The sequence below is a fragment of the Taeniopygia guttata genome, chromosome 3, assembly GCF_048771995.1.
Source record: "Taeniopygia guttata chromosome 3, bTaeGut7.mat, whole genome shotgun sequence".
Classification (NCBI taxonomy): domain Eukaryota; kingdom Metazoa; phylum Chordata; class Aves; order Passeriformes; family Estrildidae; genus Taeniopygia; species Taeniopygia guttata.
Window position 1 is genome coordinate 49,513,488 of NC_133027.1, and position 14,245 is coordinate 49,527,732.

General features: G+C 37.4%; 1 protein-coding gene across 2 annotated transcripts in view; it reads right to left on the reverse strand.

The window, feature by feature from the left end:
- Positions 1-12,608, reverse strand: part of FRK (fyn related Src family tyrosine kinase) — a 47,258-nt gene extending 34,650 nt beyond the window's left edge. Inside the window, exon 1 of one of the 2 annotated variants that reach the window (XM_072926794.1) lies at positions 11,709-12,608. In XM_072926794.1, coding sequence (XP_072782895.1) covers positions 11,709-12,139 — 431 coding nt within the window. In that variant the 5' untranslated portion in view covers positions 12,140-12,608. The remainder of the gene's footprint in view (positions 1-11,708) is intronic. The other variant, XM_072926793.1, reaches the window with a different exon arrangement.
- Positions 12,609-14,245: the final 1,637 nt, after the last annotated feature.

The following is a 14,245-nucleotide window of genomic DNA, read 5'->3' on the forward strand; positions in this document are numbered from 1 at the left end:
GCAGACTGATCTTATGTGTATCTGAGCCACAAAAGGAGCCCCAGGCTCCACTAACAAATCACTGGGGCAGAGATGAAGAAACTGCAGGAGATTACTTTCGCATGTGAAGAGGGCAACTGATGTGTCAAAAAGGACTCTGAGCCCCTTAAGTATGTTTTAGTCCAAGAAATACCTTTGTTTTGTGTTATGCCACTGTTTTCAGCATAATAAATAATGAGCTGTGCCCTAAATAAAGGACTCTAAATAGAGCACCCTAAATAAAGGCCTGTCAGGGCTTCACAGGTTTTTACAGTAAAGTAACTGTGTGGGATTGTTCAGATATGGAAAAATTCAACAGTGAGTAATATGGTTTAAGCCCATCACAATGTCAGGCATTTCCTCCTCCAGTCTAAAGCAAATTTACTATCTTGCAAACAGAAACACCAAGACTACTTGTGCATTAGTCTAAAACTCTGTGACACATTGTGTGTAAACCTTTCCCGCAAGGACATGGTGGGCCATGACCATACTGTCACCTGTTGCAAGGGATTACAAATGATACTACATTCATTTTTCAGTAGTTGATAATGGCAGCTGACTATGCTGCAAACATGGAAATTGATTTGCTTTGAATCTGCTGCAGGATGACAAACCATTGCACCTTTGGCCACTCTTGCACTCAGTAATGACTGGAAGTGACTGCTTCCCCTGTAGGAATAGTATTATAAGGCCAAGGGCATGAGCTGTGTAATTTAGCATAGATCACCTAATACTGGGTTCACTGCACAACAGGAAACAAATCACAGTCTGATAGCATTCATATTTTGAAATATCCATAAATTCATCTCATTTTGTAAGTCCCCGTTTTTCTATTGTGTAAATAATTTTAGCATTTGTATTAATTCTCTACAATATTAGTCATCTGCATGCTGTATTATTTAATCTGCTCTGAAGTTCTTCTATATGAGAAAACAAACAGTAGGTGAAAGTGATATCATATTACTTTTTGTCATGTTTTAGTTACCCAAGTCCCATTTAAGACATTAAAGTCAATTGTCAATGTTTATTCTCTGTTGTACTTTTGCACCCGAATAAAGGTTCCATTGCATTTAAAACTTGTTCTGAAAAAACGACTTGCATTTGGAGTCAATGAAAGGCTACCACTGTCTTTAACATCCATTGCTTTAGGATTTGGGGTGTGAAATACAGCCATGTAATCACCTCTTTAAAAAATCCCAAAACTTAAAATAAATTCTTGAGATCCTATTACTGCTGCATAGAGTCTTTCAAATAGCATTGTAAAATCTTGCATCAATGTTAATATGTTAGTAGTAGCTGTATACATTTGTACTTCTACACTGATATAATATACTGTAAAAGTAGTAATAATTCTGCTGTTCATAACCGAGGAACAAAATGGAAACCTTGAGGTAGCCTTAATGTTAACATGGTACAGAGAACACAAATAACATGAATTGATTTAACACCATGGGAAACTCAAATAGACAAGAAAATTTTAAATCATACATTCACTTAAACCATTACAGCTTCCAAAAGCACTCAATTGATTTTCTTGAGAAAATCCTTCCGGGGAAATGATTTTGTTTTCTCACAGAGAAACTCAGTATAGAAATAATACAGAAGCCCTGAGAAGCACAAAGCCCCTGTGCCTGCCCAAGACACTGGTGGCAGAGCAGATATCTTCATCCATTTTGTGCAGAACTCTCTCTTGTATTTGGGTTCTCTTGGACTTGGGTTCACACCTCAGACTATTGCCAGCAGTCTGGTGGACTTGTGTCCTCTGCCAGGTCAGCTTTCAGTGGAGGACAACCAGGACACTCTTTCCAGAGGGACTCATAAAGAACTATGCAGTCTGGCATCCTCAGGTTACTCTAAACCAAAGGACAGAATGGTTCTTTCATGGGGCAACGAATTACTTAAATAAAGAGCCTCCCACCTTTCAGACTAACCTTTTCAGGGTGACAGATGTGAAGGGTGACACAATAAACATACCTTTGACTTCCAGAAGTAAAGCTGGAGCACATCAAACTCATATCAGTGTGTGTATTGTCAGACCAAGACCCTCACACAGATTTGTTTTGCAAGAGATTACAACACCATGTAATGTAATGATGTTGTGTCAGCATCACAGGAAATTTTTGGGTGATTTCTCAAGCATTTTAGCTTTGCAATAACACAATCTCATTTTCTCTTTTCTTTCCTTGCACATATTCAGAAAATTAAAAATTATCTTATTATTATAATCAAGTTGTTATTCTGGGATAACATCCTGAACCCCCAGGTTTACATCTTTATCTGTTGAATAGTCTGAGTTTGCCTGTCATTTCCTGGTAGCTCATCAGCCAGTGTGACTGAGTTTATGTCCAGTTATTGTCTTTGTTAACATTAACTTATCAGTTTTGGTGTCTGTGTGTTTGTCTTCCCCCCTTTCATTGTTGGCAAGGTCCTCAGATAATCCTGAAAAATAAACATTCCCACACTCCACGTACTCTTCTCTGTCCGTGCAACTGAGCAGCTCTTCCTCATCACCACCACCCTCCTCGTGTGCCCCTCAGGTTTGTCTGCGTGTTCTTATGTATAGCTCCCTTCACTACACACCCTTAGAGGAGCAAATACTCCTTCCATGTTCCTTTACAGAGACTTCCACTAACTGAAAAAAACAGTAATTTCAAAAGGAAAACTGGGGTTGGTGAGTTCTTAGCACTTCTGAAATTCATGGTACATATTCATTCCCACATATGAGTCTTGGATCTCTTTTTTTTTTCTTTTGCAGTGAGGCTTAAAAAGCTGTGCTGCAAAATTTTTATGTTATAAATACAGGAATAAAAATGTTAATGAAGCTAGAAATATATCTAATTCAGTGAGAGAAAGCTAAGGGAAAATTCTTACTGACATTACTGCAGATAAATTCATAATATAAAGTATTATAGAGTACTCTGCGCAAAAGTAGTGGAATGTCAATTAGTGCAATCCATTATGGAGCTATCACTTATCACTTAAATCAATGCTTTGTTTTTCCACTTTTTATTAATTAAGATTAGTGTACCAGCGTGAAAAAGAAGTATGTATTTCTATGTGGTTTAAGAGATAGGGAAAAGTAATACTTCTTCATTAACAATATTTTGATCTTCTAAAAAGCTATTTCCAGATGATTTCTAGGCCTGTCTGGAGAATTGAAAACTGCACAGATGTAAATTTCCATTCTAATTTCTTATAACACTCATGGTTTTCTTTACACAGATATGAGTTGAAAACATGAATGTCAACATTTAAGAAAATTCTGATGAAAGAAACTTCTTATGTAAAGAAGTTTAATCTCTTATTTTTAAAGTTTAAGCACAAAAAGGACCTTCAAATTTATCCTATATAGTATTGTTTAAAAATAACTGAAAATTGTTTTGTCCTTTTTTCAAAATATCATTCCATAAATTATATTCTTTCTCTGCTATGCATACCTTGCTTACATAGCTTGAAAAAGAACAAAACATTTTACTACAATAAAGCATCTGAATCTGATGAATCATACTTTCTCTACTAAACTCTTTTAAAATTAAAGTGCAGGTAAATTTTGCGTAATCTAAACTATGCTGCTTGGAAGGCCGCTCAGGATGAAAATCTGCAATGTCTGCTATAACCTCGTGTTGAAACATAATGTCTTTAGGATAATAACAGGACATATTCTGGGTTTAGCACTCCATCTTTGATAAGGAGCAAAATTAATTGATGGATAAATCTCTGAGGGTAAAGTCATTGATGCCTGCAGCCTGGGTTGACTTAGAGGCATTAATGCAGATGGGGCAGATAGGTGAGATCTGTAAAGGACCAGTCCCTGAATGTCACAGGGACCTGTGCAGTGCTACCATTTCCTTTTGTGCCTATTTATTTTCAGCATGTCTTTTTTTTTTTTTGTGTCACTCATGACTAAGCAATCAACAATCTAAAAAAAAAAAACAACAAAAAAAACCCCAAAAAACCCCAAACACTTGTTTAGAAATATAAAACTTTCTGCAGAGATGAGAGGGTTTTTTGTGGGGTTGTTTTTTGTCCTAATAGCTTGGTCTTTGCCCACCAACAGAAAAAAAAGTTGTGCAGTGTCAACACCTATGGTTTTGCTAAGCAGACTTGACAATAGGTCCATAATTAGATGTGGCAGTGATGTACCCTTGACTTTGCTTATACAACAGTTCCAGCCCGTGGTGAAGTACAAAGGTAAGACACCAAAGAAAGTAGATGGGTTTGTACACTTTTCACAAAATCATTTCTGAAAGCAATGGGGCTAGAGAGAGACATTGGTTTGACCTTGTAGGGTGTCTCTTATGTTTTTATGTCTTAATCTCTTCAGTACAGATAGAATCTTATACAAAGAAAGACTTCTATAACCAACAGTGCTTTTCACATGTGAGAAAATAATTCTTCACAGAGATACCTGACCTAGTTTGTTTAAAATGAGCCCAACTTTAGGACTTCTTAGCCTGGCTGAACTCTTGGTTGCTATTTCTCAGTTCTAAACCTGCTCAGAGATCACTCAGCTCTGCACAGCTCTGTATTGTCCTGGGCAGAGAGCCATCAAAGACACCTATTGAGGAAATATTGTACAATACCTGGAGAATGTTTTTACCAACAACATTACTCAAACACAACTAATCTATGCTAGCATACACAATGCTTATTCATACTGAGTCAGAAAAAAAACCCCCACCAAACAGGAGTATCAAGTTGTTATGACCAGTATGTGGCCTTTTTTTTTTTTTTTTTTTTCCTCTAAAAGGCACTGTAAAGGCCACCAAACCTTAGGGAAAGCTAACTAGCTGTGTTTGCAGAACGTGTTTAAGGAAATTTTTTTTATGTGTTCACATAATTCATTGACATGTTCTTCATAATAGGGTAATGAAAACTGGTAGGTAATGATTATAAAATTTTGAATAAAGACAAGGTAGGATAAAATTTCCTAATTTCTCAGAATTAGAATAGACAAAGACACATATATTTAGAAAAACACATTGCCAGAAAATGGGTGACCTTAATTAGACAAGTTTTCATGAACTGCTCATCTATAATGCCATAACTCTTTCCACTTTTCTGAGCAGAGACATATTTTCTGAACGTGGATATGCACATGGATATATAAATAGTACTGGCACTTGAAACAATTTGTCATTTTACAGTTTGGTAAACCATTGACTTCTATGTTCAGTATAGTCCTTGAATATTTAAGAAATAAGCAGAGATGAAGTCAAAGTTTGATATGTGCTTGAAGACAGCAATGGAATGCTTAATCATCATTAAAGAAGTTAAATTATTAAATTAAAAGTTAATTTTTTTGAAGTATTCCATTATTTAAATTCAAAAAAGGCACTCCCATATCAAAAAGCATCAAAACCATTATCTAGCTTAGCAATACACACCTCATCTCACAAGGCTGTATTGCATGATCTTAAAAATATCAGTCTAATAAACTTTCTCTATATTGTGTGCATGTATACCTGTATGCACACACAAACACCCCACAACAGATAAAGTATATCAATTGAAAGAAAAGATGGAATCTCATATATAGGGTTTTCAATGCTTTATACTAAATGCATATTTTGGTGATAGACACCTTTTCTACCAAAAAAATATGTAAGAATGACTTTTGTACCTGACAGGTTCCAAGAATATTTAAACAAACTGCTAGAACTTTGTGTAGTCCTGTTAGAAATGACCAATTTTTACAAGTTCATTTCAGTACAAGGGTTAATGGTGATTCTGGTGGTGTCCTAAGGAGTTTGTACTGTGACACAATAAGGAACTATGAGAGCAAGAGAGAGGGAGCACACAGAAACTGTAGTGGATAACATTGAGTGTTCTGAGGTATTCAATAGAATCGAAGGTTTCACTTTAAAAAAATCCTCTAGACACTTTGACTGTAAATACCACTTTGAAAAATGACCCACATGAACCAATGAAACCCCAAAAGCCTCACTTTGCAGGAAGTCTAAAACAAGTCAGCCCAGTAAAATCTTTGTTGTCCACATATAGTAACTGAAATTCAGTCAATGTATGAAGCAGTTAAAGCTGAGTCAGGTAACAGAAGGTGAAGGAACTATGGAGATTGACAAAAACAACCGACTAGACACTTCTGCTTTCAGGCAGTCATTTAAAAAGCTCACTGTGGAATTGACTGATGAGGTTTCATTGATTAGGTCTGGGGCTCAGTTTCCACCAGCTGGGAAATACCTACATAAGATGTAAGAGATAAGAAATATTTTTGAAACTGACAAAAGTTAAAAGTAATTGTTATGGTCTTCTTTGACCCAATCTATGAGGAATTTGTATGGATTTGCTTCCCTCAGCACAGCAGTTTTGTGTCAATTTGCTGGCATGAACACATGGAATGAATGATGGCCAATGGCATCCTGGCCTGTATCAATTATGATGCGGCCCAGCAGGACCAGGGCAGTGATTGTCCCTCTGTACTTGGAACTGGTACATGCCAAAGCTGAATTGTGTTCAGTTTTGGACTGTCGCATTACAAGAAGGACACTGAGATACTGGAGCATGTCCAGAGAAGGACAGTGGAGCTGGGGAAGGGTCTGGAGCACAAGGAGAAGGAGCAGCTGAGGGAGTTGGGGCTGTTTAGTCTAGAGAAAAAAGGGCTCAGAGCTGATCTCATTGCTCTCTGCAACTTCCTGGAGGGAGGTTGTTGTGAGGTAGGAGTCAGCCTCCTCCAGATAACAAATGACAAGAAGAGAGGAAAAGTTGTGCCAAGGGGATTGGTTATTTTAAAAATTTCTTCATTAAAAGAATTGACAAGCACTGGAACAAGCTTACATGGAACTGGTGGAATCACCATGCCTGGAAGTGTTCAAAAGGCATGTGGATGTGGCTCTTGGGGCCAGTGGCAAACACAGTGGTGCTGGGCTAATGGTCAGACTCAATTATCTTAGAGGTCTTTTTCAACCTCAGTGATTCTATGATTTTATGATTGTAAGTTGTCTTTCAATAAACAGACAACAGGTCCCTCAGGATGGCAGGCAAGAGCCCCCTCTAAGTACAATCTATCTTTCCTCTATCAAAACTAGAATGCACATCACTCCAGCAGTAAGGTGTTTTCTTTATTTTTGCTTCATTAAAATTGACTGTCGAGCTGAGCTATATTTTTTGTCCAGAACAATTTGCACGATGTCATTTTCTTGTTTAGTTTAAACAACTGGCAGTAATGAAACAAGAGCAGGTGAAAATGTTACTATGGCTCCTGTTTGTAGTGCAGAATAACAGACACAGAAAAAGAGCACAGAGACAGGAAGGTTACACTCTTTGCCAAGAAGATCTATCTTTTAATTCAGATTTTGTTATTTGTCAAGTTGTTCTTTCTGATCATTCTTTGTAGGATGCAAAAATTAAATTATATGATTCTATCTCCAATAACATTTTTTGTTTTCCAAGTGTTATATGTCTAAACACAGAAAGAAGAGCATTCCAAATTCATGGGATGCAGCAGATATAACCTCATTCAAACTACTTTAGAAATGAAAAATCTGTCTGGCTTATGGTTTTGACTGCTACCTGTGACACAGAAAGAAGCACCAAGTACTCTCACAGTTGTTAATTTATCATTAGCATAGTTTGTGTCTGCTTTTGGTCAGATATAATATAAAATAATGTTTTCATGGTACCAGATTTATCTCCTCATGAAGAGAAAGTTCACTGTATGACGATGGTTTGCCAGATTAATGCTTCCACTCCCCAACTTCCTTGTCCCACCTACCCCAGGTGGGGCCAGGAGAACACACCTGTCTTCAGAGATACTGAACACAATTCCTTCATGATCTCTCTGCCTGACAGGTTGTTTTTGGTATAAGAAGTACAGCAGGTGCTTTAAGAGATCGGCAATGAGAAGATGATTTACTGGTAAATATAAAAATGAAAGGCCTTGTTTCTTCAGTCTGTCCAAAACAGAATTCATTGTAGCAGGTGTACACTTCTTGGATGCATTTCATCTTGTTCAGCACATTTTTGGACTGAAATGTTGCAGCAGACAGAAGTCAATCCATGGATTTACCAATTTTCCCCCTATTCACACAGATTGCTACTAATTTCATCCAAGTCATCCACTTACAAAGAGATCACTTAAGCCAAAGGAAGGACACAAAGTGATTTTTTTTTTTTTTAGCAAGAAATAATAAGAACATATAAGAAGCACATATAAGAAGTGTTTGACTTTTGATATTATTTAGTTCTATTTTATAATATAAATATACTAGCAAAATATAAAAAATGCCCCCTTCAGTTGTAGCATACAATTTCTAGTGAATAACCTTTGGTCAAAGGAGAGCAACACTGTAAAGAAATTTCATTCTTTCTCAGTTCTGATAGCAAATGATACATGAAAATTGCCTTTGCTATGAATAGTGTTTATTTTTTTTGTTTTTCCCAGATGAAATATTGCAAATCCTTTCTGCCCTTTCCCCCAGACATTGATCCACCTTATCAGCTCTACCTCAGTCATATTGGACAGTCAGAAACACCCAAGAAGAAAAAAGAAGTTATCTAAAGAAGTTTCTTACTTTCCTTCTTGTTTTACTTCATTCTCTTTCTTACCAAGGAAAAGTTTAAAAAAAAAAAAAAAAAAAAAAGGCATGCCCTGTTCTCTGATAAAAATTCACAGACACTTCAGACACTTCAGCAAGGAGACAAACTGGTCTGCTGCAGCACTTGTTGAGAACAAGCAATGACCCAGCATTATTCTCTGCCAGAACTGACAATACAGTGCCAGGTAGACTATCTGATCTCTGTCTTTATAAGACCATGTTAATATGTTGATAAAAAAGGGTCAGATATATTTGCTTGTTAATACTCTTGAAGGTCACAGACAAAACTGAAATGATAAACAAAAGAAATTTGACTACTCTGCAAGCAGCTCTCAAGCATTTATTGGCTAAACTTACAGAGTTGCCCTGTCATTTCTCACTGTAGAACCTTTCATGCTGCACTATTCCTTTGTTTCAGTGACTTTATGGAGTAGCCATGCATGCATATGAATGCAATTTTTAAAATAGTTTCTACACAAGCATGCTAAAATCATCTGCTAAAGAATGTGATCAGTCTGGTTTTCTTCTCAAGCTTCCTAAGAGTCACACCATGAATTAAGTCTGTTTCTCAGAAAAGAATCACCAGTGTTTCTTTGTCTAATTAGATGGAGATGCAATCCAGAAATAAAATTCCTGTTGTCTCTGCAGATGTACAGAAGCTGGCTGGTGCTACAAAATGTGCATTCAATTAAGTCAAAGACTGTTGATCAACTGTGCCTGGAAAATATTGCAAGCATAAAAAACACACTGCAAATATATGGCAAATGTGCATTTTGGTAGGTGAGCACAAGATTGTGAGTCTTCCATTCTTTGTCAGTTCTGTGCTGGGACCATAAAGGACTGCCAAATAGGATGCAATGAATAGAATAGAATAGAAACTTTGCACATTGCCATAAATGCCTATATCATGGCCATGAAAAATTCACCAACACCAAAGGGAATTAAAACCAAAATAGAGAGATGAGAGAAGATAAACTTAGGTTGGCGTAGACAGAATTATTTAATCTTTGAATTTTAATTAAAGAGACACTAGAACAACCTTTTTTCTAATTGCAATCTTTACTTTAGGGAAAACAAAGGGTATTCTTTAAACCATCATTACTCTTGTTCTTACTCTTTCACTAGGATAACAGAGGTGTAAACTACAGAGCGTGGGTGAAAGGGCATTCTTGAGGAAATTGTAGCAAGGGATCTTCCAATTTGATACAAGGCGATAAAAATCCTCACCTTGAGGATGAACAGGTCAACTGGAAATACACAACAAAGTAAAGAGGACTAGCTTTATTTTGGCCATGTTTGAGTTGGGATGACTCTTCAAATGTCCTGCAGAGATCCCTTCTAACCTCAGTTAGTCTATTCTTATACGTGTGTGGGTTGACAGGCTTGCACATATGTGAAGACCACTAAAGCCAAGTGACTTAGAAAGAAATCTGAGAAAAGACAACATGTTTAAGCCACGTTAATCTTGCTGTGAAATAAAAAGCTCATTTTGGAGAAATTACTTCATCCTTGAATTGGAAAAACTCTCCATTGTTTCCTCTCCAGTGTTCTAAAAATCCATAGAGAAAAATGTTTTCTTGTAACTTAGTCTTTACTATAAAGGGAGAAAGGTATATTTAAAAAAAGGCAAAAAAAATAGAATTGTTTAACAAGTAACAAGTAAAATAATCAGAGGTTACACAACAAGGCACTTTGGCAAACTTAACTTTGTATTTGAAGCTCTAGATATAGAAAGATAAGGACATTAGGAACTGAGATGTTGTATAACTGAGAAAAATTACTTTCAAAGTATTAACAGCATGAAGAAATCTGATGACTTCTAAGAAAACTAGCTCTTGAAAGAGAGCAAAGGTCAACCTGAGCTAAATTAGAGCCTAACACCATTTATCTAGTGATTCATAAAATGCCTTCCCTGCAGATTAATTTCTCCAGTTGGAAGAATTTTTTTGAACATGACCATTGAAAATGTTGTCTGCCTGAATACAGAAATAGAAACAGCTGGTGAAACTCTGGAAATTAAGGTCTTCAGGTTAGAGATTAATCTTAGAGTTGCCATAAAATGCCTCTAGCAAAAATCCTACAGCTGATAAAAGACTTGGCATAATCATATCTGAGCCAATTTTCCCAGCCTGTGGCAGTCCAGTGGGCAGATCAGGTCGAAGATGATGTTTCAGGTTCAAATGAGATTTAACTGAAAGGCTGCATCACCATCCCTCTAAAGTCAACATTAATTCTGAGACTAATAATGAATGTCGCTGATGGCATTTCTTTACACAGTGATAATTTTTTCCAAAATATACCTCTGGAACTGCAGTCAGACCTATTTCAGCAAACATTGACTCCGTCTTCAACACACAGAAGTAACTGTGCAGCCCAGCCTGATTCAGACATTCCTCATCATTAGTAGGGAGCCAAGTAACTGATTCTGTGTGATTTCTGATCTATTTCAGAATATTTAATAAGATCTGGCATGCTTTGAAGGGGCAAAAGATGGGATGGATAATTAAACTCTGTGAAATTTAATAACTTCATCTGTTCTCTGTTGTAATATCCACTTTTTCACTTTGCAGTATTCGTTGTAGCTAATTTTGTCCTGAGATCAGAGATTTGCCTCCAGAGAAGATGCACGTAGTCTAGAGGAAACCATTTGAAACTTATCTGTTAGGGACTCACCCATCATTTGGAAGAAGATAAAAAGGTGTAAAGGTAGCTTGGTTTAACTGATTAACTAGTAACTTTGCAGCTGGTTATTCAGGGCAGGGGTCATATATTTCTACTCTTTGTGTATTGTCTGATACACACTTACTCTTATACAAATAAAATTAATGAACCATCACAGCAGTAACCAACATGATCTTCCCAGGTGATTTTTAAGCAACTGATTAGTGTATATCACCAAAGGAAATTATTTAAAACAATATAAAACCCTTCCACACTCTGCCTTTGGAAATTTATTTTCCTCTGACCACGGTGTCTTTTCCTTGCACATGCCAACCAGCACTACCACCTCTAGGACCACCCGAGATTGAGTGTGGCAGGGTAATACCCAGCAAGAGAAAAGGCCGTGACCTCCTGTCTCAAACCCATTTAACATAACAGAATAGAGTCTCATTTCACACAGCATGGGTTACTCACGGCTCAGCTTCAATGCTCTGGTCAGCAGCTATGTAGTTGGCAGGGATGTAGCCCGTGAGCTTGCGGCCAGGACAGGCTGACCCCTCTGGCAGGAGGAGCTTCGCGTACCACCATCCCTCATGGGATGCACTCAGCACTTCCAGCTTATCCCCAGCTCGGAAGCTCAAGTCATCCTCAGTGCGAGCATCATAGTCAAACAGTGCCACAAAGTTGCAAATGTTTGCTAGATCCTGGCCAGGCAGTGGAGGTAAAGGTTTCTCTTTTATCTTACTCTCTAAGTCCTTCTGTCCTGCTTGGAGGTCAGGTTTTATCACAGCAAGGTTGGCGAAGACCTGGCCTCCTTTGTCTTCCTCCTCACCATTTCTCCCAAAGAATAAGCAGGGAAGGTAACGCTTCAAACAGGGACAGTGCTTCCGGAAGAAGTTTCCCATCCTGATTCTTTGTTGGTCCCTCTGCTTCTGCTTTTCTTTTGCTTTTCCTGGTTGCAAGACCCTTAGACCAATTTTTGCACCATCCACATCTTAGCTTTTTGCAGACTTCTTCTCCCCCTTCTCCTTTGGCACAAAATGAAATAACTCTTGGCACAGCTGGAAGCTCCTCTCCGGGTCCCACGGAGAGCTCATTACAGATAGCTCCCAATTAGGGAGTGAAACCTAAGCATTCAAGTGCCAGCATATGTATGGAGGGAATTTTTCACTTCCTCTTCAGAAAAAGGAAAGCAACACAACAGCTGTGCTGGGCTGAGCTCTGAGAACAACAGCAAAGTGTGAGCCTCTTCTGTTACAGCAAAACAATAAAGCCAGAAAACGTAAATAAGGCAGGCTTTCAATTCCTTCTGCTCGGAATGGGTGTTTTCTTATCTCAGATGTGGTCTGGTCATATGATCACTGGTGAATGTCTGAATTGGCAATGATTAACCAAACTGACCTACCTACTCCTCAGCAGTCTGACGTGGACAGCTTGAATGAATATTTCTTTTTGTTTCCTGGTTGGTACTGGTTTCGGTTCGCAGTGGGAAGCCTTTGCTCGCCTGAGACTGGCAGATGCCCTCACCAGGAGTGCACCTGTGGCTCCTGCCCTCACTCACACCCAGCTGCATTCCCTACCAAGTACCTGCCCCTCAAAACCACCCTCTGGATTTCTTTTTTTTTTTTTTTTTTTTTTCAGCTGGGATAGGCACTTTTTACAAGGAAAATGAAATATATATGGCGTACAGTAATAAAGCAGTATATTTTAAGGCATTCCTTATTCTGCATTTTAAGGAAACAAAGGCACTAGCCAAAAAGCAATTCTCTTGGTGGCTGGCTGATTAAATCAAACCTATATTTAAAAAATGGCTGTTTTCCAGTCAGCTTGTAAACAATGACACTGCATTTACCAGTATATTCTTATTTCTAAAGTATCTCTAAACCAGCAAACAGACCAAGCATGGGTTTCTGGATACTGTGTGGCTGTTGCAAAGCAGGCTGAAGAGTTGGCCATCAAATCACAGCAGTGTGACCCAAGCTTTGTAACTCCTGGAAATCACCACAGCCTGGGGGACACTGAATGGTTGGAACAGGAGAAGGAAGAACAAAAGATACAGCAATAGCCTGTCTGCACACAGTGGTGGCATTTCAGTAAGAGACAAACTCTTACAGATCAGTCTATTTATTGAGATCAATGAAATCTCACACACGAACTTAAAACTTCCTGGTGATTAAAAAGCGTGAGTCCTATATCTTTCTTTTCTTTTCTTTTCTTTTCTTTTCTTTTCTTTTCTTTTCTTTTCTTTTCTTTTCTTTTCTTTTCTTTTCTTTTCTTTTCTTTTCTTTTCTTTTCTTTTCTTTTCTTTTCTTTTCTTTTCTTTTCTTTTCTTTTCTTTTCTTTTCTTTTCTTTTCTTTTCTTTTCTCTTTTCTCTTTTCTCTTTTCTTTTCTCTTTTTCTTTCCTTTTCTTCTTTTTTTCTTTCTTTTCTTCTTTTATTTTCTTTTCTTTCTTTCCTTTTCCTTTTCCTTTTCCTTTTCCTTTTCCTTTTCCTTTTCCTTTTCCTTTTCCTTTTCCTTTTCCTTTTCCTTTTCCTTTTCCTTTTCCTTTTCCTTTTCCTTTTCCTTTTCCTTTTTTTTGTCAGAAAGCTGACTTCTGTGGTTTTATTTTACTAGAAAGAAAACAACTAAATAACAGAAAACAAACTCACTTGCTTTGCTTTCATCTCTCATTCATTTGAATAAGGAGACCAGTGGCAGAGGCAGAAGGCTACTGATGAACTAGAAACTGTGGGATGTCTAAAAAGTATCTCCGTTGAAAGTTATAATGTTAGTATCAGGTACATCTCCACTGAAGAGGAGTTCACTGAAAGGAACTACTTACACATACTTCTGCAATGCTGCAAAAGAAATTAAATAAAGGAGGAAGTATCATACACATCAAGTCTTCAATTGTCATCTTCAGGGTCAGCTAAATAAAAAGATACACTGATTTTGCAGATTATGATAATCTTATTTTATTTCTGAAGCACCACTGGAGATGATTTTTCACCAGCAGTTATTAACCACATAA